At 45.7% G+C, this 20,455-nt stretch overlaps 1 protein-coding gene across 1 annotated transcript in view; it reads left to right on the top strand.

Moving 5' to 3' along the window:
- LOC126484843 (cadherin EGF LAG seven-pass G-type receptor 3-like) overlaps positions 1–20,455 on the top strand; it is a 99,462-nt gene that overhangs the window by 50,363 nt on the left and 28,644 nt on the right. Inside the window, exon 5 of the mRNA XM_050108439.1 lies at positions 2,932–3,240. Coding sequence (XP_049964396.1) covers positions 2,932–3,240 — 309 coding nt within the window. The remainder of the gene's footprint in view (positions 1–2,931; positions 3,241–20,455) is intronic.

Genomic DNA, 20,455 nt, shown 5'->3' with positions numbered 1-20,455 from the left:
CCAGGAGAGGCGACGGTCGAGGGTGACGCCAAGGTACTTAAGGGTGGGAGTGAGGGCGATAGGACGGCCATAGATGGTGAGATAGAAATCAAGGAGGCGGAAGGATGGGGTGGTTTTGCCTACAATGATCGCCTGGGTTTTGGAGGGATGACGAAGACGTTCTCCGCTCCATCTTATATAGTGCGCTGATAGTACTGCCGCGCATGCGTTGCAATCGTGGAGACAGAAGGGGCACACCGCCCAGCGGCAGCGCCCTCGGTGGTGGAACTGCAGTACTCGGTTGCCGTCGGTATAGTCGTTGGCGGCAGCTATCAAGGTATTCTGTCGTCTTCGTCTCGGGCAAATTTCGGAGATGACGGGATTCCACGCGTTATTCAATTGGTAACCACTGTCACGGTTCATTAGATTTCCCGCAATGCGTATATCAACTGTTTCTTTGATAATGGAGTCGCAAAAAGTTCTTGCAGTGGTCAAAATAGATTGAATTTCCGTTAGAAATACAATGTTCCGCAACTGCAGACTTACTGGGTTGCAGTAGGCGAGTGCGAAGCTGATGTTCTGTACAACGCTCTTCCACTGTACGCGTTGTCTGTCCTAAATAGGCCATACCACATTGACACGGTATTTTGTAAATTCCCGCCTTCCGCAGTAACAAATCATCCTTCACAGATCCCAGCGAATCCGAAATCTTAGAAGGCGGACGAAAAACCACTTTCACATGAAAATGATTAAGAATCGTTGTTATCTTGAAGGAGATATTTCCGACAAAGGGAAGAAATGCTAGGGACTTGCCTGGCGCGTCCTCCTCTTTCCCGGTTCCTGGCTCTAGTTGAAAAAACCGTGTTAAGTGTCGTCATAAGGGAGCTTGCAATGTTACATTTCGTTACGTTATGTTACATTACATTACATTTCCTTCTGATGCTTTCTTTTCCTTGCATTTCCTCCCATTACCCCATCCCTTCCATTACATTACATTTTCTTCGATTTGTTTCGTTTCTTTCCAATATGTTAAATGTTTTGTTTTATTTCCCTCCATTCAGTTTAATTATGTTATCTTTCCTTTCATTTCGTTTTACTGCATTATGTAACGTTTCCTCCCGTTTCTTTGCGTTACGTCATGTTACGTCACATTTCCTTCCATTTCGTTCCATTCGGTAACGTTTTATTTCATTTTGTTACGTTATGCTACATGTTACATTACGTTATACTCTCCTGGAAATTGAAATAAGAACACCGTGAATTCATTGTCCCAGGAAGGGGAAACTTTATATACACATTCCTGGGGTCAGATACATCACATGATCACACTAACAGAACCACAGGCACATAGACACAGGCAACAGAGCATGCACAATGTCGGCACTAGTACAGTGTATATCCACCTTTCGCAGCAATGCAGGCTGCTATTCTCCCATGGAGACGATCGTAGAGACGCTGGATGTAGTCCTGTGGAACGGCTTGCCATGCCATTTCCACCTGGCGCCTCAGTTGGACCAGCGTTCGTGCTGGACGTGCAGACCGCGTGAGACGACGCTTCATCCAGTCCCAAACATGCTCAATGGGGGACAGATCCGGAGATCTTGCTGGCCAGGGTAGTTGACTTACACCTTCTAGAGCACGTTGGGTGGCACGGGATACATGCGGACGTGCATTGTCCTGTTGGAACAGCAAGTTCCCTTGCCGGTCTAGGAATGGTAGAACGATGGGTTCGATGACGGTTTGGATGTACCGTGCACTATTCAGTGTCCCCTCGACGATCACCAGTGGTGTACGGCCAGTGTAGGAGATCGCTCCCCACACCATGATGCCGGGTGTTGGCCCTGTGTGCCTCGGTCGTATGCAGTCCTGATTGTGGCGCTCACCTGCACGGCGCCAAACACGCGTACGACCATCAATGGCACCAAAGCAGAAGCGACTCTCATCGCTGAAGACGACACGTCTCCATTCGTCCCTCCATTCACGCCTGTCGCGACACCACTGGAGGCGGGCTGCACGATGTTGGGGCGTGAGCGGAAGACGGCCTAACGGTGTGCGGGACCGTAGCCCAGCTTCATGGAGACGGTTGCGAATGGTCCTCGCCGATACCCCAGGAGCAACAGTGTCCCTAATTTGCTGGGAAGTGGCGGTGCGGTCCCCTACGGCACTGCGTAGGATCCTACGGTCTTGGCGTGCATCCGTGCGTCGCTGCGGTCCGGTCCCAGGTCGACGGGCACGTGCACCTTCCGCCGACCACTGGCGACAACATCGATGTGCTGTGGAGACCTCACGCCCCACGTGTTGAGCAATTCGGCGGTACGTCCACCCGGCCTCGCGCATGCCCACTATACGCCCTCGCTCAAAGTCCGTCAACTGCACATACGGTTCACGTCCACGCTGTCGCGGCATGCTACCAGTGTTAAAGACTGCGATGGAGCTCCGTATGCCACGGCAAACTGGCTGACACTGACGGTGGCGGTGCACAAATGCTGCGCAGCCAGCGCCATTCGACGGCCAACACCGCCGTTCCTGGTGTGTTCGCTGTGCCGTGCGTGTGATCATTGCTTGTACAGCCCTCTCGCAGTGTCCGGAGCAAGTATGGTGGGTCTGACACACCGGTGTCAATGTGTTCTTTTTTCCATTTCCAGGAGTGTATTTCCTTCCGATGTGTTCTATTGTTTAAGTTTCCTCCCTTCCCTTCCGCTACATTCTTTCCCATTTCTTTACAATATGTTTCACGTTACATTACGTTTCCTTCCGTTCCGTTCCGTTGTGTTCTGTTCCCTTCCGTTTTGTTTTGTTACGTTACATTTACTCCCGTTACTTACGTCTCCTCCTGTTGCCTTGTGTTACGTTACGGGAAGTTAACTTGACACGGAGTGTGAAGCGACCTGAAGCCATAGCTGGAATGTTCGTGGAAGCTGAGTGCTACGACAGCCGCGTGTCCTGCCGCAGGCGAACACGGTGGTGACGGTGGCGTGCGTGCGCGAGCTGGCGCGCCGCGAGCTGCTGGAGAAGGCGGCGCCGTGCGCGGACGAGTGCTGGTGCGGCGAGGGCGGCGAGCCGGCCGACTCCGCGCTGTGCCTGGCCGGCGGCGCCGACGAGCCGGAGGGCGGCGGCCCGCAGCTGGGCCAGCGCGTGCTGCGCCGCTGCGCCTGGCTGCTGCCGCTGTTCGCCGTCGCCTGGTTCCTCAGCGTCGTCGCGCTCGAGAACCCGCACGCGCTCACGCTCTCCTTCCTGCACGGACTCACCACCGGCATACTCGTGAGTCCGGCCAGCACAGGCATTGTCCTCCTCAATTAACATTTAAGTCTACAAGCAAACCCCCCAAACTACCACAACGTGCATAGGGGAGGGAAGCTCATACTACTGTTAGTCATACTCTTACCCTCCTACATGAAAATGGACTGAGACAAAAACTATCTATATATAAGTCTGCAGGCTTTCGTGGCCGTTGCCACTGAAGTTACACTACAGACCATTCAAATTGCTACACCACGAAGACGACGTGCTACAGACGCGAAATTTAACCGACAGGAAGAAGATGCTGTGATATGCAAATGATTAGCTTTTCAGAGCATTCACACAAGGTTGGCGCCGGTGGCGACACCTACAACGTGTTGACATGAGGAAAGTATCCAACCGATTTCTCATACACAAACAGCAGTTGACCGGTGTGAAACGTTGTTGTGATGCCTCGTGTAAGGAGGAGAAATGCGTACCACCACTGTTAACAGAATATGCAAACGATGGGTCCAGGGGGATAATACGGAACGCCGTGCTGGATCCCAAAGGCCACGTATCACAAGCAGTCGAGCTGACAGGCATCTTATCCGCATGGCTGTAACCTATCGTGCAGCCGCGTCTCGATCCCTGAGTTAACAGATGGTGACGTTAGCAAGACAACAACTATCTGCACAAACAGTTCGAGGACGTTTGCAGCAGCATGGACTATCAGCTCGGACACCATGGCTGCGGTTACCCTTGACGCTGCATCACAGACAGGCGCGCCTAAGATGGTGTACCCAATGACGAACCTGGGTGCACGAATGGAGAAACGTCATTTTTTCGGATGAATCCAGGTTCTGTTAACAGCATCACGATGGTCGCATCCGTGTTTGGCGACATCGCGGTGAACGCACATTGGAAGCGTATATTCGTCATCGCCATACTGGCGTACCACCCGGCCTGATGGTATGGGTTGCCACTGGTTACACACCTCGGTCACCTCTTGTTCGCATTGACGGCACTTTGAACAGTGGACGTCACATTTCAGATGTGTTACGACTCGAGGCTCTACCCTTCATTCGATCCCTGCGAAACCCTACATTTATGCAGGATAAGGCACGACCGCATGTTGCAAGTCCGGTACGGGCCTTTCTGGATATAGAAAATGTTCGACTGCTGCTCTGGTCAGCACATTCTCCAGATCTCTCACCAATTGAATCTCTCGCGAATTGAAACGTCTGGTCAATGGTGGCTGAGCAACTGGCTCGTCACAATACGCCAGTCAGTACTCATGATGAACTGTGGTATCGTGTTGAAGCTGCATGGGCAGCTATACCTGTACACGTCATCCAAGCTCTGTCTGACTCAATGCCCAGGGGTATCAAGGCCATTGACTCAATGCCCAGGGGTATCAAGGCCATTATTACGGCCAGAGGTGGTTGTTCTGGGTACTGATTTCTCAGGATCTATGCACCCAAACTGCGTGAAAATGTAATCACACGACAGTTCTATTATAATATATTTGTCCAATGAATTTCGATTTATAATCTGCATTTCTTCTTGGTGTAGAAATTTCAATGGCCAGTAGTGTAAAATTTTCTGGGTTATTAGGCCGCTTCGTAGTTCTACTAAAATGATCGACATTTATGATCGACATTTATGATCGACATTTCGACCCCTGTGCTGGGATGTTCCTAGCCGGCCTGTGTGACCGTGCGGTTCTAGGCGCTTCAGTCGGGAACCGCGTGACCACTACGGTCGCAGGTTCGAATCCTGCCTCGGGCGTGGATGTGTGTGATGTCCTTAGGTTAGTTAGGTTTAAGTAGTTCTAAGTTCTACGGAGCTGATGACCATAGATGTTAAGTCCCATAGTGCTCAGACCCGTTTGAACCATTTGGGATGTTCCTCAGGGTCGTCTGGTGTCCACTACTGCTAGAACACTGTCAGTGACAAGTGTCGCGTCCTCTTATAAAGGGGAGTTTTCTCGCGTTCGTGCTGGAGAAGTGATAGTATCGTTTAAAATTAATATGGCTACCATTGGTAGGCCATAGTCATAGGCTAATATTCCCGCTCTGATGCAGAAGAAGGGTTGTTGTTGGCTAATCTCCTGTGCATACCAATGGCGGCCCACCGTCATTGGATAGAAAGGCAGTATTCCACACCCACACTGGAGAAGGGTTATTGGTCGAAATTCCTGCTACTGCTATTGGTTGGTCGTCATCATTGGCTAGATTCGAAACGAAGAGAGCAAGACAGAGGGAATGTTTACCAAAATATTATTGTCCTCCGAGGTGACCTGCAGCGCGTTGTTTATGTCGCTCGCGAACCACGGCCGCGTATTCGCTTCCTTGATGGCGGGGAGCTACGATGCCGGAAACCTATAGCCGTCCTCTCTATTGAATTAATTCATTCTTGGAAATTTCAACCGCTTCTCGGACCTTCCTTCTGTGGATGTTTATTTCCTTAGCCAGCACACGCACGTTGTTAAAATCGATGTCAGAGCTACAGTTGTCATGACGTTCCGCTACTGCCGATTTTTCACTTTGTTTTAGCCGCATGTGCCGTTCGTGTTCCTTAATGCTACAAGTCACCTCGGCGGACGATAATATTTTTGGTAAACATTCCCTCTCTCTAGCTCTGTCCGTTTCGAATCTAGCCAATGATGACGACCAACCGATAGCAGTAACAGGAATTTCAGTCAATAACCCTTCTCCAGTGTAAGTACGGAATAGTGCCTTTCTATCCAACGACGGTGGGCCGCAAATGGTATCCACAGGAGATTAGCCAACAACGCCTCTTCTTCTGCATCAGGGCGGGAATTTTAGCCTATGACTATGGCCCACCAATGGTAGCCATATGAATTTTAACCAATACTATCACTTCTCCAGCACGAGCGTGAGAAAACTCCCCTTTATAAGAGGACGCGACATTCGTCTCTGACAGTCTTCTAGCAGTAGTGGACCCCAGAAGATCCTGAGGAAGATCCCAGCAAAGCGGTCGAAACATCTGTCATTTTAGTAGAAATAGGACGTGGCCTAATAACAGAGAAGATTTTAACTTCAGTAACTATGTATAATCTTCTATACGAACCCTGTTTACCTTTATTTTGTGTTTACAATATTTATGCAAGATGTATGTTGGTGGCACTAGAATCGTTATGCAGTATATCACGAATAGCAGTGCTCCAAACTTTCTCAATAGTATTTCGTTAATAGATCATCTTCTTCGCTCCAAGGATTGCCGTTTGAGTTCATGAAGCATCTCCGTATTACTCACGCGCTGTTCAAACCTGCAGGTAATAAATCTAGCAACACGCCTCTGAAAAACTTCGACGTCTTCTTTTAAAACGAGCATGTGGAATCACAAATGTTCTAACACTGTTCGAGCATGTATTACGAGCTGGTAGCCTCACAATCATCAGGATGATTTTCTTGGAATGGTTGAGCAAGGCACTGTATTCGAGGATCATTTCCTTGATGGCCTTGTAATCTGAAATGCAGAAAAGTTAGCATCATACTTTTATTCTTCAAGAGAATTTTTTTTTTAGTCTGATGCAGCCCGCTGCGAATTCCTCTCCATACCACCATACCAACCTCTTCAGCTCAGAGCAGCACTTGCAACCTACATACTCAACTACGAGTATTTTGCTGGGTGTATTCCAAGCTCTCTCTTTCTGTACAGTTTTCCCCTCTATCCCCTCTATAGCCTCCCTCTAGTACCATGCAAGTCATTCCCTGATGTCTTAACAGATGTCCTATCTTTTTCAGTGTTTTCCATATATTCCTTTCCTCTCCGTTTCTGCGCAGGACCTCCTCATTCCTTACCTCAACAGTCCACCTTATTTTAAACATTCGCCTGTGGCACCACAACCCAGATGCTTCGATTCTGTTCTGTTTCACTACCATACAATGCTTTGTTCCAAACGAACATTCTCAGACATTTCTTCCTCAAATTAAGGTCTATGTTTGATGCTAGGAGACGTCTCTTGGCCAGTAATGCTCTTTCTGCCAGTGTTAGTCTGCTAGCAGCACGCCTAGCTCCGTTCTTTGTTTCTTTGCTGCCTTGGTTGCAAAATTCCTTAACTTCATCCACTTCGCGACTATCAATACTGAACTACTGATTTCCTATTTCTGCTACTTCTCATTACCTTCGTCTTTCTTTGATTCACTCTCAATTCATATTCTGTACTCATCAGACTGTTCATTCCATCCAGTAGATCATGTAATACTTCACTTTCATTAAGGATAGCAATGTCGTCATGGAATCGTATCATTGATTTCCTTTCACCTCGAAATTTTATCCGTTTCGTGAACCTTTCTTTATTTTTCATCATTGCTTCCACGATGTACAGACTGGAGAGTAGCAGAGAAAGACTACATCCTTGCCTTACACCCTTCTTAATCTGAGCACGTTGTTCTTGGTCGTCCCACTCTTGTTATTCCCTCTTGGCTCTTGTCATATTGTATATTACACGTCTCACCCCATAGCTTACCCTTATTGTTCTTGGAATTTCTAACATGTTACACCATTTTACACTATCGAGCACGTTTTCCAGGTCAAATCCTATTAGACGTGTCTTGATTTTTCTTTAGTTTTGCTTCCATTATCAACGGCAACGTGAGAATTGCCTATCTGGTGCCCTTACCTTTACTAAATCAAAACTTCTCGTCATCTAACACAATCTTATACAACATCAGAGACGACGTCACAAGTGTCTTGCGATGGCCTCAAGCGGCAGCGTGTGTGTCAGCATAATACCGGTAGTGTGCTAGCGGTGCTTGTACTTTGGCAGGCAGAGTAACCCGGTCAGTCACCTTGTGGCGTGTGGCCGCTTCAGCGTACCACCGACAGCCGGGTGCGGAAGCGCTGAATGCCAAAAGACAGCAGCAGCAGGATAGGAACGAGTTGCCCTCACTTGCAGAGTGTGAACCCAGAAATTCTTGGAGCCTGGATGTCAGCCTGCAGGAGACCCAAGATGGATGGTGTGCGTTCAAGCACAAGTAGTATGAGGCCTAGCAGTTGCCTGTAGAACAGCGGTGGCAACAGCTAGCTGTAGGAGAGGGTGACTGGTGTGGAGAAATTCTCGGTGCGAGTAACTGATACAGACACATATTGCTGGGATGGAACTGCCAGGATCTGTAATCACTCACCTCGTCTCTGTCATTCCAACGCGTCGGGACCCAGGTGATGCATAAACAGAACTTGACATGTGCCAATCCAGTTCACCAGTGCAGCGACGTAGCCCTTGCACCATGCAGCGTAGATGGTATTCCCGCCCAGGCAGCTTTCTGACCTGCCTTGCCACAGTTCGACAAAGCTGGTGCAAATGTGCTGACGCTACAAATGAGTCGCACACTTAGTCTTCCCTATAATTCTCCCAATAAATCGTGATCAACTATTCACCTTCCGTATAACTATACTACTGGCCATTAAAATTGCTACACCAAGAAGAAATGCAGATGATAAATGGGTATTCATTGGACAAATATATTATACTAGAACTGACATGTGATTACATTTTCACGCAATTTGGCTGCATAGATACGGAGAAATCAGTATCCAGAACAACCACCTCTGCCCGTAATAACGGCCTTGACACGCCTGGGCATTGAGCCAAACAGAGCTTGGATGGCGTGTACAGGTACAGCTGCCCATGCAGCTCCAACACGATACCACAGTTTATCAAGAGTAGTGACTAGGGTATTGTGACGAACCAGTTGCTAGGTCACCATTGACCAGACGTTTTCAATTGTTGAGAGATCTGGAGAATCTGCTGGCCAGGGCAGCAGTCGAACGTTTTCTGTATACAGAAAGGCCCGTACAGGACCTGCAACAAGCGGTCATGCATTATCCTCCTGAAACGTAGGGTAGAGCCACGGGTCGTAACACACCTGAAATGTAACGACCATTGTTCAAAGTGCCGACAATGCGAACAAGAGGTGACCGAGACGTGTAACCAATGGCACCCCATACCATCACGCCGGGTGATACGCCAGTATGGCGATGACGAATACAAGCTCCCAACGTGCGTTCACCGTAATGTCGCCAAACACGGATGCGACCATCATGATGCTGTAAACGGAACCTGGATTCATCCGAAAAAATGACGTTTCTCCATTCGTGCACCCAGGTTCGTCGTTGAGTACACCATCGCTGGCGCTCCTGCCTGTGATGCAGCGCCAAGGGTAACCGAAGCCATGGTCTCCGAGCTGATAGTCCATGCTGCTGCAAACGTCGTCGAACTGTTCGTTCAGATGGTTATTGTGTTGCAAACGTCCCCATCTGTTGACTCAGGGATCGAGACGCGGCTGCACGATCCATTACAGCCATGCGGATAAGATGCCTGTCAGCTCGACTGCTTGTGATACGAGGCCGTTGGAATCCAGCACGGCGTTCCGTACTACCCTCCTGAACCCAACGATTCCATGTCCTGCTAACAGTCATTGGATCTCGACGAACGCGAGCAGCAATGTCGCGTTACGATAAACCGCTATCGCAATAGGCTACAATCCGACCTTTATCAAAGTCGGAAACGTGATGGTACACATTTCTCCTCCTTACACGAGGCATCACAACAACGTTTCACCAGGCAACGCCGGTCAACTGCTGTTTGTGTATGAGAAATCGGTTGGAAACTTTCCTCATGTCAGCACGTTGTAGGTGTTGCCACCGGCGCCAACCTTGTGTGAATGATCTGAAAAGCTAATCATTTGCATATCACAGCATCTTCTTCCTGTCGGCTAAATTTCGCTTCTGTAGCATCTTCGTGGTGTAGCAATTTAAATGGCCAGTAGGGTACATTAACCAGTCATTCGATTTCATGTCGCTTTGCAAAGTAATGCTGACGTATGTAAAGGACGTGACTGTGTGAAGCGGGACACCACTATTAATGTATTCATACGTTACGGCATTCGCTTTCCTAGTCATCTTCATTAACATAGATTTTTCCGCATTTAGAGTAATCTTCCATTCATCACACCTGAGACCCATTCCATTTAAGTCAACATGTATCCTCCTACAGTCATTCAGCGGCGACACTTTCCTGTCACTACAGAGTTATCAATAAACAGTAGCAGATTGTTGCTCACTCTGACCAACAGATCGCTAATGAATACACCGTGATCTGAAAATATTCGTTCAAATTAATACAGGAAAAACAGAACATCAAAACAAACATATCTCGAAAAGGAAACTATGGTCTCTGAAGTCAACTTGTAATGTTAGGGAACCTTATGTTAGTGGTGCTGACGTAAGATCTTGTGTTGGCGTCGCTTACTGGGAATGTGTGCTGACATCCAAAACTGTGGAAGTTACTGTATGTTGCCAGAACAGCTCGAGGATGTACACTATGTGATCAAAAACATCCGAACACCTGGCTGAAAGTGACTTACAACGTCTTGGCGCCCTCCGTCGCTAATGCAGGAATTCAATACGGTGTTGGCCCAACCCTTAGCCTTGATGGCAGCTTCTACTCCCGCAGGCATACATTCAGTCAAGTGCTGGAAGGTTTATTGGGGAATCGCAACCCATTCTTCACGGAGTGCTGCACGGAGGAGAGGTATCGATGTCGGTCGGTGAGGTCTGGCACGAAGTCGGCGTTCCAAAACATCCCAAAGGTGTTCTAGAGGATTAAGGCCAGGAATCTGTGCAGGCCAGTCCATTACAGGGATGTCTTTATAGTGTAACCACGACGACACAGGCCGTGCATTATGAACAGGTGCTCGAGCGTGTTGAAAGATGCAATCGCCATCTCCGAATTGCTCTTCAACAGTAGGAAGTAAGAACGTGCTTAAAACATCAATGTAGGCCCGTGCTGTCGTAGTGCCATGCTAAACAACACGGGGTGGAAGCCCCCTCCATGAAAAACACAACCACACTACAATACCACCGCCTCCGAATTTTACTGTTCGCACTACACACGCTGGCAGATGACGTTCACCGAGCTTTCACCATCCCCACACCCTGCCGTCGGATCGCCACATAGTGTACCGTGATTCGTCACTCCACACAACGTGTTTGCATTGTTCAATCGTCTAATTTTTACGCTCCCAACACCAAGCGAGGCGTCGTTTGGCATTTACCGGCGTGATATGAGGCTTATGAGCAGCCAGTCGACCATTAAATCCAAGTTTTCTCACCTCCCGCCTAACTATCATAGTAGTTTCAGTGGATCCTGATACAGTTTGGAATTCCTGTGTGATGGTCTGGATAGACGTCTGCCTATTACACGTTACGACCCATTTCAACTGTCGGCGGCCTCTGTCAGTCAACAGACGAGGTAGGCCTGTACGCTTTTGTGCTGAACGTCTCCTTTCACGTTTACATTTCATTATCACGTCGGAAACAATGGACCTATGGACGTTTAGGAGTGTGGAAATGTCACGTATAGACGGATGACACAAGCGACACCCAATCACCTGAGAATGTTCGAAGTCCGTGAGTTTCGCGGAGCACCCCATTCTGCTCTCTCACGGTGTCTAATGACCACTGAGGTCGCTGATGTGGAGTACCTGGCAGTAGGTGGCACCACAATGCACCTAATATGAAAAACGTATGTTTTTGGGGGTGTCCGGATACTTTTGATTACATAGTGTACCTCTGAAAGAGAACTGCCTCCCACTTCAGCATTGCTGTGAGGAATCATCAGAGAGCCACCTTCAGGAATCGATGGATCGGTTGAGTTCGCCCTGTGGCCTGGGCAACGAGATAGCCTGATCTCATGTGTCTGGATTTCTCGCTCTCGTAGCATATGAAACAGTTGGTGTATGAAATCGTTGAAGAAACAGAAGACCATTTCGTCACTAAGAACTGCCGTCTCTTCTGGTACCATTTGCGGACATGCCAGGAATCGTCGAACAGACATGACAGTCAATGGTCCGACGATATACTGCGTACATACAGGCAGATGGTCGCGCATTCGAGCAGTTCTTGTGAATGCCACGGCTGTAATTAACATACTAAACTATCTTTTGTGCAAATCGTACCCCAGCGTCCGAAAGTGCCGTCAGGCACATATGTACTATAACTAAATATATTTATTCATTTTGGTTAGAGAACACTGCAGCCTATACAGTAAAGTATTTTGTATAATATCATAAGTATATATGTTTTATGTTCTCTACCACTTGTATTAACATGAACGAATACTTTCTGAACAGTCTGTACGGAGAACAAGACTGTTCTCTCTCACTTCTCTGGGGCATTCCTGACGATGACTTTGTCTCTGTTGCAACATCGAGAAGATGCACGATCTCGTTAAACAACTATGCGGAAGAAATCGGGTGTGGACTCAAAGAAGCTACCCTAGCATTCACCTAAATTATATTATTACATGTAATTAAATTATCCACAGCAAAGCTAATTCTGGATGGCATGGCGGGGATTTAATGCACTCGAATACGGCTTCACATCAAGAATAATCATCACTACATCTGAAAATGCCAGATGATTAATCTCAATTTGAAAATATCAAAGGTTACGAATGCTACACAACTACCTGGACAATATGCTTAAGAACACATGCGAAAACTGTTAAAAAGGAAGTAATGACTCTCTGATCGACAGACGTAATGGAAACGACAACGTACCGTCAAATCCATTCTGAAGCAATTCACGGCGACTAGGATTTCGCCGCAGATGTGAAACTCATAGCAGATGTGAAACTGGACATCGCCGTAATGAACAAACTTTACTGGTAGGGAGATGAGCCTCTGTTGGCAGTGGGAGAATTATTAGAGGCATTTTACGAGGTTCATTCATACTCTCCGCTGTGACACGCAGTGGATGGTGACAGCAGGAACGGCGTCGCGTCTCACGCACGGGGCACGCACATTACCTCGGGGTGATTACGCTGCAGCGCCAGTGTTTGCACAGTGTATGCCGAGTACATTGACTGGCAATCCCATGTCATAGCTCAGCTGCTGCTCACTGCTCAAGTGCAATTTCAGCCACAAACACACCAGCTCGTCGCTAATGGACGATTTCTCACCGGCTGGGAAAGTGCACTAGTCTCACACGATGTTCGTGAATTTACGACTGATAGATATCATGCACGTTCGGCGGTAAACAATACCACCTATTGCAGTCGCACTAAACGTACGAGGCGAGTAGAGAGGCTTATCTAGTAGGCAATCTAATTGACCTCCTATTCTGCTACTGGAACCGGTGAGTGAAGCGTTTCTTGCAGATATTAATACAAAAACTCGATCACAAAACTTGACTTTATAGTTTTTCATTCGAGAACAATCAGCCACTACAACGTCGCTTGTCAACATCGTTTTCGAAATGTGTTGTTTGAGGATTTCACGCCATAATAACTCCTTTTAAGCTTCTCGAGTCAAACATATGATGTTTTGGTACAATCTGCGTATCGTTTATACGAGGTAATGCCAACATAGTGGCCATGGAAGGTGAGGAGCAATCCAGAATATCCCGTAAAGAGCTTGGTGCTGAGTGAATAAAAAAATACAGAAAAGTTTATATGGATGTTTTAATGTTTCAAGCGTTCTACATAACCCCCTCCCCCTCCACACACACACACACACACACACACACACACACACACACACACACATACGCACTTGAGTCCAAGGCGCAGAACGATCGTACAACCACGTGAAACTCTCAGAAAAGTTCCTTTTTTTGGAAGCTGTTCAACTCGTCTCTCAGAATGGTTGAAAGTCACACATGTCGCCAAAGCGTTGACCCTTCAAGTGAATTTCTGCAATTTGTTATTTTTTGTGGGTTCATGTTGATGACACCAAGTCTCGTCACCCATGATGATTTTTTCCCAGAAAAGAATTATCTGCGTTTTGTTTTTCAGTCAAGTCGTGCCAGGCGTCCGTGCTTCGTTATTTTCATTTGCAAGTCAGGGCGTGGGACGAAATTAGCACACACTTTTCTCTTGTTTAAAACATTCTGGAGAATGTCCTGAACACGTGATTTAGGGATGTGGCTCCATTGCGATTTGTGACTCAACAGCATTGACCTATTCGTAACTGACTTCTCAAATGTACATTTGTTTTTTACCATTATTAGTTCAAGTTGGCATCGTGGTCACCGCGATGTCGCTTACACGCCAAGAATAATTCAGTTCAGAGCTTTTTTGATGGAGTAGAAATTGTCGTTTTTATCGGACGAATCGACTGAGAACATTACAAGCAACGTTTTGAAAGTATCAAAAATTAAAAAGGTGAAAGTGTGTGGATAAACAGAGGCAACACCAAACCATAAAGCTGTAGTCTGCACCACACAGAATTGACGGATGCAAGAAGCTGGTGTCATGACTGTTGTTTAGTCAGTTCGTGCAGGCTCATTAAATGCAATGACCAAAACATATATGAATATGAGGACAGAATTTTTATAAAATGATACTTACGTTTAGATTTCAGCAGCTACCAACATAGGCCAGTTGACTCAGAACTCAAATAAGGAGGTTAGCTTAGTTTGGAACAAGTAATATGAAGTCTCGGATCACGTTGCATATTGTTACAACCCACTCAGATAAAATAATACCACTACGAATAGATTAGCCAGATACTTGTGGGATACCGTTGTATTCAGTTTGTCTCAAAACATTAGGCTCAAAATCACACAGAAGTCTCACTACCTTAAAGGGAGCATTTTGAGATCAGGAACCAATGGTCGAAGATGAATATTTTCAGTATTAATGTACGTTGAATGAGCAATGCTTAAGGCGCACTTGTTTGTAAACTACCATTGTTTCTGCATCGAAGTTGGTGAAAAAAAATGTTTGTGATGTATCTGTGACCTGTTCGTAGAAAATGGAGCATTACTCATAACATGGACTTGCAGATATGCCTTTAATGTTTGCTGCCGCAGAATGTAATATACAGAAAGGAGAACAAATATACTGGAAAAAGTTTCACAACAGGCTTCAAGCTAACTGGAAGCAGTTGTTTGGTTGTCAGACTTAGGAGAAACTGGCTTATTCAAATCACATTGAACTGGCCAAAGTTCTCTCCATAAGAGTTGTTCGCGCTTTGCGGAGGTGGTGCTGAATTGTGTGAGTGGAGATTTATCAAGATGCATCATAGTGGAGAGTAGTGATGGAGAAGCAGTTAGCCCGTCGAGGTGGTACTCTCTTAGTGACACTGGCTTGAGAGGCTCTGCCATCAGGTCTAGCACTGGCTTGTAGACCGTCAGCTACTGGATCGTGCAGCTACACGTAGTCAAAGCTGATGGGCACACATGGGACCGAAGGGTGGCATCGAATTCGTCTCGGTGGCGACAGTAGTCGAAGACATGGTAATATTAAAGTTTGAATGACGAGTATTTATTGTTGCCCTATTCAGCTTTGTTGCGACAGGACTCCACCTTCGATGACGGAGATGACCAAGGCAGCTCAGCGTTGGGCCATTCAGTTCGCCACTGCAGCAGACAGGGGTCTGGCGCCGTACAGTGCCTGCAACATTCAAGTTCCGGCAGTAGGAAGCCATGGGCAGCTCGCTTGCCTGCCTTCCTGCGGGTTGTAAAGACTGCGACAGACAAAACAAAGAAAACTTCTAGCAAGTCCTCAGAATACAGTGGAAGAAGATCTGGGAGAAACCATTGACAAGTGCACAGGAAGTTGGAGGTTCAAGTATGACTAAATATCAAGTTAGAAAAATTTCGTTTTAAAACTAGAAATTTACTTAAACTTAGAATGAAAGACGAAACTGGATATCATCCTTATATGATAGGGTATTCAGGATTATGTAAAATATTACGAAAAGAAATGAAAATCAATGAGACTATTTTAACATCCCTTTAAGAGAACAAAACAAGATTTATAAGCTAAGAGAAGGCTAATGATCGGCCAGAAGTAGACTACAACAATAGAGCGACTTACCAATGAAAATGAGTTTTCCAAATTTCACCGGTAATTTTTATGGTCGTCTGCGTGCAAAACAAAAGCTAACTACAACATTAACTGACCTCTCTTCGCACCAATGTTCCGGTTATACTGCTTTCGGAATCCAAATATGCTACTGATTGCTCGAAAATTGATACTATTCACAGTTGTGATGAGTTCTCTCTTTGTCTTCTGAAGTTTACTGGCGAGGAAACTTCAGAGCACTTTTCAAAAATCTTTACTTCGTCTACTGACTGCGCATCAACTGCATAGGGAAGGAATTAGAATTAAAGAGAACAGGCTCAATAACCTGCGATGTGCAGATGACATTGTAGTATTGGTACATGGTTTTCAGAACTGCAGACTTTGCTGTCGGATCTCGCCTCGGTGTATCACGCAGTGGGACTGAGCATAAACATTTTCCTTTAAAATATGTCTAGTAAATGGAGCGCAGTAGGAAACGTAAAACTCCAGTACATACAGCTCGACACTGTCAGAGAATAGATCTATCTTGGGCAGCTTGTAAATATGACAGGAGACGTTAGACTGGAAATCGTTCGACGGATAAAAATACTCTAACAACCATTTGGAAGAGATTAACCTAACTCGTGTGGAATATGGCAGTGAAAAACCTGTTTTTGATCAGTGTATCCTCCCAGTTTTTGTGAGACCCGGACACTTCATGCATATACAGGGCGGAAACTTGGAACTGTACCGCGGGGCATGGAACGGTCTATGTCGAGATTTAAAAGCAAACACAAAAAGGTTAGGAGACATCAGATCAATTACCGACGTCAAGTGTATCCAGAAGAGAACAGAAACTATGAAACGTTGGCTGGTCAGCCATATTCCCAGAAGAAATGATGACCGATGTACAAAGGCAGTACGGTACTGAAATGGAGTTAAAGAGACGAAGGCAGACCACGAGAGAGACGACCAGGCCCACGGGACAAAAAACCTGAGGAAGATCGTTGAAATCATCTGGGTAAATATCACCGACACCATTTCTCACAGAAGGAGGTGCAGATCTCCCTGAGTTCAGTACTTGGAGACGCCACATCAGTTAATGACAGAAGTAGCTTATGATGACGATGAAGTTGATGATAAATAATGTGCGCAAGTACTGGAGCTAGCTAAATGATTTGAACTTATATTAGTGCATTATCTTCTAAAGCATGCACCGGGACTTGAAGTGGGAATTTTCAATAGCTTATACGAGTTTAACTTGTTGCTGTAAGGTGTGAGTTGCTTAAAGCCATAAAACACTAAGCCATTTGCAAACTTAAATCTTTTATCTCAGTATTCAATTTTGGGACCTTACCCCATCTGTCGTTATGTTACTGCTGTTGTAGTGATCGGTCTGATGACTGGTTTGATGCATTGAGCGAGTCCTTTCATACGTTTCTAACCACTGCATTCTGTAGACCTCTGAATCTTATTCCTATATTAAAGCCTTAGTCTCCCTTTACAAGTTCTACAAACTTCTTCCGGTTATGAACTTAACTGTTCCTTGAAGCCTTTCAAATTCTCTCTTCTTCTTTTACTCAAGTTCTGCATTATGCTCTTTTCTCTCCGATACTTTTATCATTGGTTATCCGACATGTCCATCTAATCTTCAGCATTATTCTGTAACACCACATTTCAAAAGCTTCTATTGTCTTCTTGTTTCGGTATTGCTTCTATGTAAGGCTACATTCCAAATACTTTCCGAAATGGCCTCTGTACACTTGATTCGATGGTATGATCCCTCTTTATATTAACGAAACGAAACACATTTTTACCTCGTTTCACAAAGCTTTGTTGTTCTTATGTGACATAGGTTTCGAGTTATAAGCCCATCTTCAAGTACACAACTGATTCCAGAGATGGCAGCTAAGCAAAGACAAACAGTTGCTAGCGACGCGGTGTACCTCGGGCACGGTTTTGCTCTTGCACTGCCAAGGATAAATTGGTTAATGTTGTAGTCTGATTTTCTGTGTGAAATCAATAAAACAAGTAGGTCTAAATATTGTGCAGTAACACAAAGTGCGTTAGTTGCTATGAGTTTATTTCACAGTTGTCTTTTTTTATTTGAAGTTATAGTATTTGTCTTGGAGTTATGTATTGGATTTCCCATACTTGAGCGTTCTATAATAGAGTCGCAAGTGGAAAAAGATTTAACATTTGTAATATATTGTAAACTTTGAGTTTAATTGAGGGCTGAAGACAAAGGTAGCGCAGAACATTTGTACGTGTGTGGGACGAAAGTTATTGGAAAAATTACGTCAGAAAAGAATTTTCTTGTTTCAGGAAAGATCATTCTGGCACCGATTGTTTTCCATACGGAAGTGTCTCGATTATTGACATTTGTGATGAACTGTGGCCACCTTAACCTTTGTTGTACATTAGCATTGAATGGGAAGGTTCAGAAGTCTGTTGTAGGAGTACTGCACCCTGAATTCGAAGCAAGACATATCAAAGGGATGACTATTACTTTGTTAGCCCGCCCGGTTGGCCGTGCGGTCTAACGCACGGCTTTTCGGGTGGGAAGGAGCGACGGTCCCCGGCACGAATCCACCCGGCGGATTTGTGTCGATGTCCGATGAGCCGGTCAGTCTGTGGGTGGTTTTTAGGCGATTTTCCATCTGCCTCGGCAAATGCACGCTGGTTCCCCTTATTCCGCCTCAGCTACACTATGTCAGCGATTGCTGCGCAAATAAGTTCTCCACGTACGCGTACACCACCATTACTCAACCACGCAAACATAGGGGTTACACCCGTCTGGTGTGAGACGTTCCCTGGGGGGGGGGGTCTACCGGGGGCTGAACCGCACAATAAGCCTGGGTTCGGTGTGGGGCGACGGAGGGGTGAAGTGGACTGCGGTAGTCGTCGTGGGGTTGCGGACCATTGCAGCTGCGGCGGGGACGGAGCCTCTCCGTCGTTTCTAGGTCCCCGGTTAACATAACATTGCTTGATTTGTGCTTGAACGTCGTCATTTAGCTCACTGAAGATTGCTATTCAGTGTTATTGCTGGTGACGAGTTATATTGCCCTAATGTTAACTCATTAAGAAAAAATTAATGGATGAATCCCAACAAATGACATATCTCCGAATAAGGGGCAGTGTGAACAGGTAATATTTCGCATCTGGAGGTGCAAAAAGTGTTGTACATTATGAACTGCTCCAGAGAGCAGTGTCTATCGCAGCTGGCTTTTTCTAAGCAGCAGGTGTGCCACATTTCGGTGGCAGTTTAAGAAAAACGACCAAAAAAACTGGGTCAGAATTCACAAAAAACCCTATCAAGGTTTTTTTTTTTTTTTTTGGAATTTCGTCGCTCATGCATTTATATTCTGACCTTGTGTCTCCAAGCGCTTACTTAGCCTTCCCATCCGTTATCGAACGGCCGTCAAGAAGATACATTTCTGGACGAAAATACAGTTCAAACCTGGCTTAATGACGACTCCGAACCGCAAGGTTTTTACTGGCGTAGAATCGGTAAACCACCTGAGCATTGTCAAACAGTTTTAGATAATGTGACAGAATCTATTGGTAATGTTTAATTCCTGTCTTATGTTTACTTTTGTGTTCCACAAACTAACAGAAAAGAGCTGTTGATATATGCACTGTACTAACACAGAGGATTTACAACTTACAATGTTCACCTTGCAATGAAAGTCTATTTTAATAAAACATTAAGTAGCTGTAACACGACTGGGCCTAAACTGGCATGAAGTAGCAAGCTATTACATACTTTGGACTAGAAAACGGTTTAGGTCCTGCCCTGAGTGATACTGATGTTGTATGGAAATGTGGTCGTTGGAGTAGTTGTTTATGGAAACCAAATTAATAAATTATTCAGTGCCACAATTTAATAAATGAAATTGTGTTAAAAAACAAAAATAATGTCTGTAAAACCAAAAGCAAGGGTTTTCAAATATATGGTATCGGTACGTTTTCAAATACATGCTTTCGTTACGTTTTCCACCCTTAGACAACGGGGTACTAAAAGTAAAGATTTGGCTGGTGAAGTTTTTAAATATTTTCTTATTGATTTTCGAGCTGTCACAGAACAGCTAAATAGTAGGCTTTCGTCAAGGTTGGAATTGAGAGCCAACGCAGCCTTCATAAAACGCGATCACATAGCCTCAGATATAGACAATTCTCTCTTATTGTCCCTATTCGTGGCTGGACGTCATAACTCATAATGTAAAAAATGAGATTAGTTGTAGTTCCTGTGTGAAATGATATTCTTAGTCTGATGACCATAGCTGTTAACTCGAAGTCACACGTTAAACTAATATCACTCGGGTTTTGCAATGGAAGTGACAAGAAAATATCAGACGGATTTAGCAGTATAATTCAGTTCCATCAAGGAAGCAAGCCATTTTACAGACTTGAAAAACATGTTATGCCTTGTTA

This window comes from Schistocerca serialis, chromosome 6 (genome assembly GCF_023864345.2).
Source record: "Schistocerca serialis cubense isolate TAMUIC-IGC-003099 chromosome 6, iqSchSeri2.2, whole genome shotgun sequence".
In the NCBI taxonomy this organism is placed as follows: Eukaryota; Metazoa; Arthropoda; class Insecta; order Orthoptera; family Acrididae; genus Schistocerca; species Schistocerca serialis.
The sequence above is the reverse complement of the archived record's forward strand: the minus strand, read 5'-3'. Positions and strand labels throughout refer to the sequence as shown.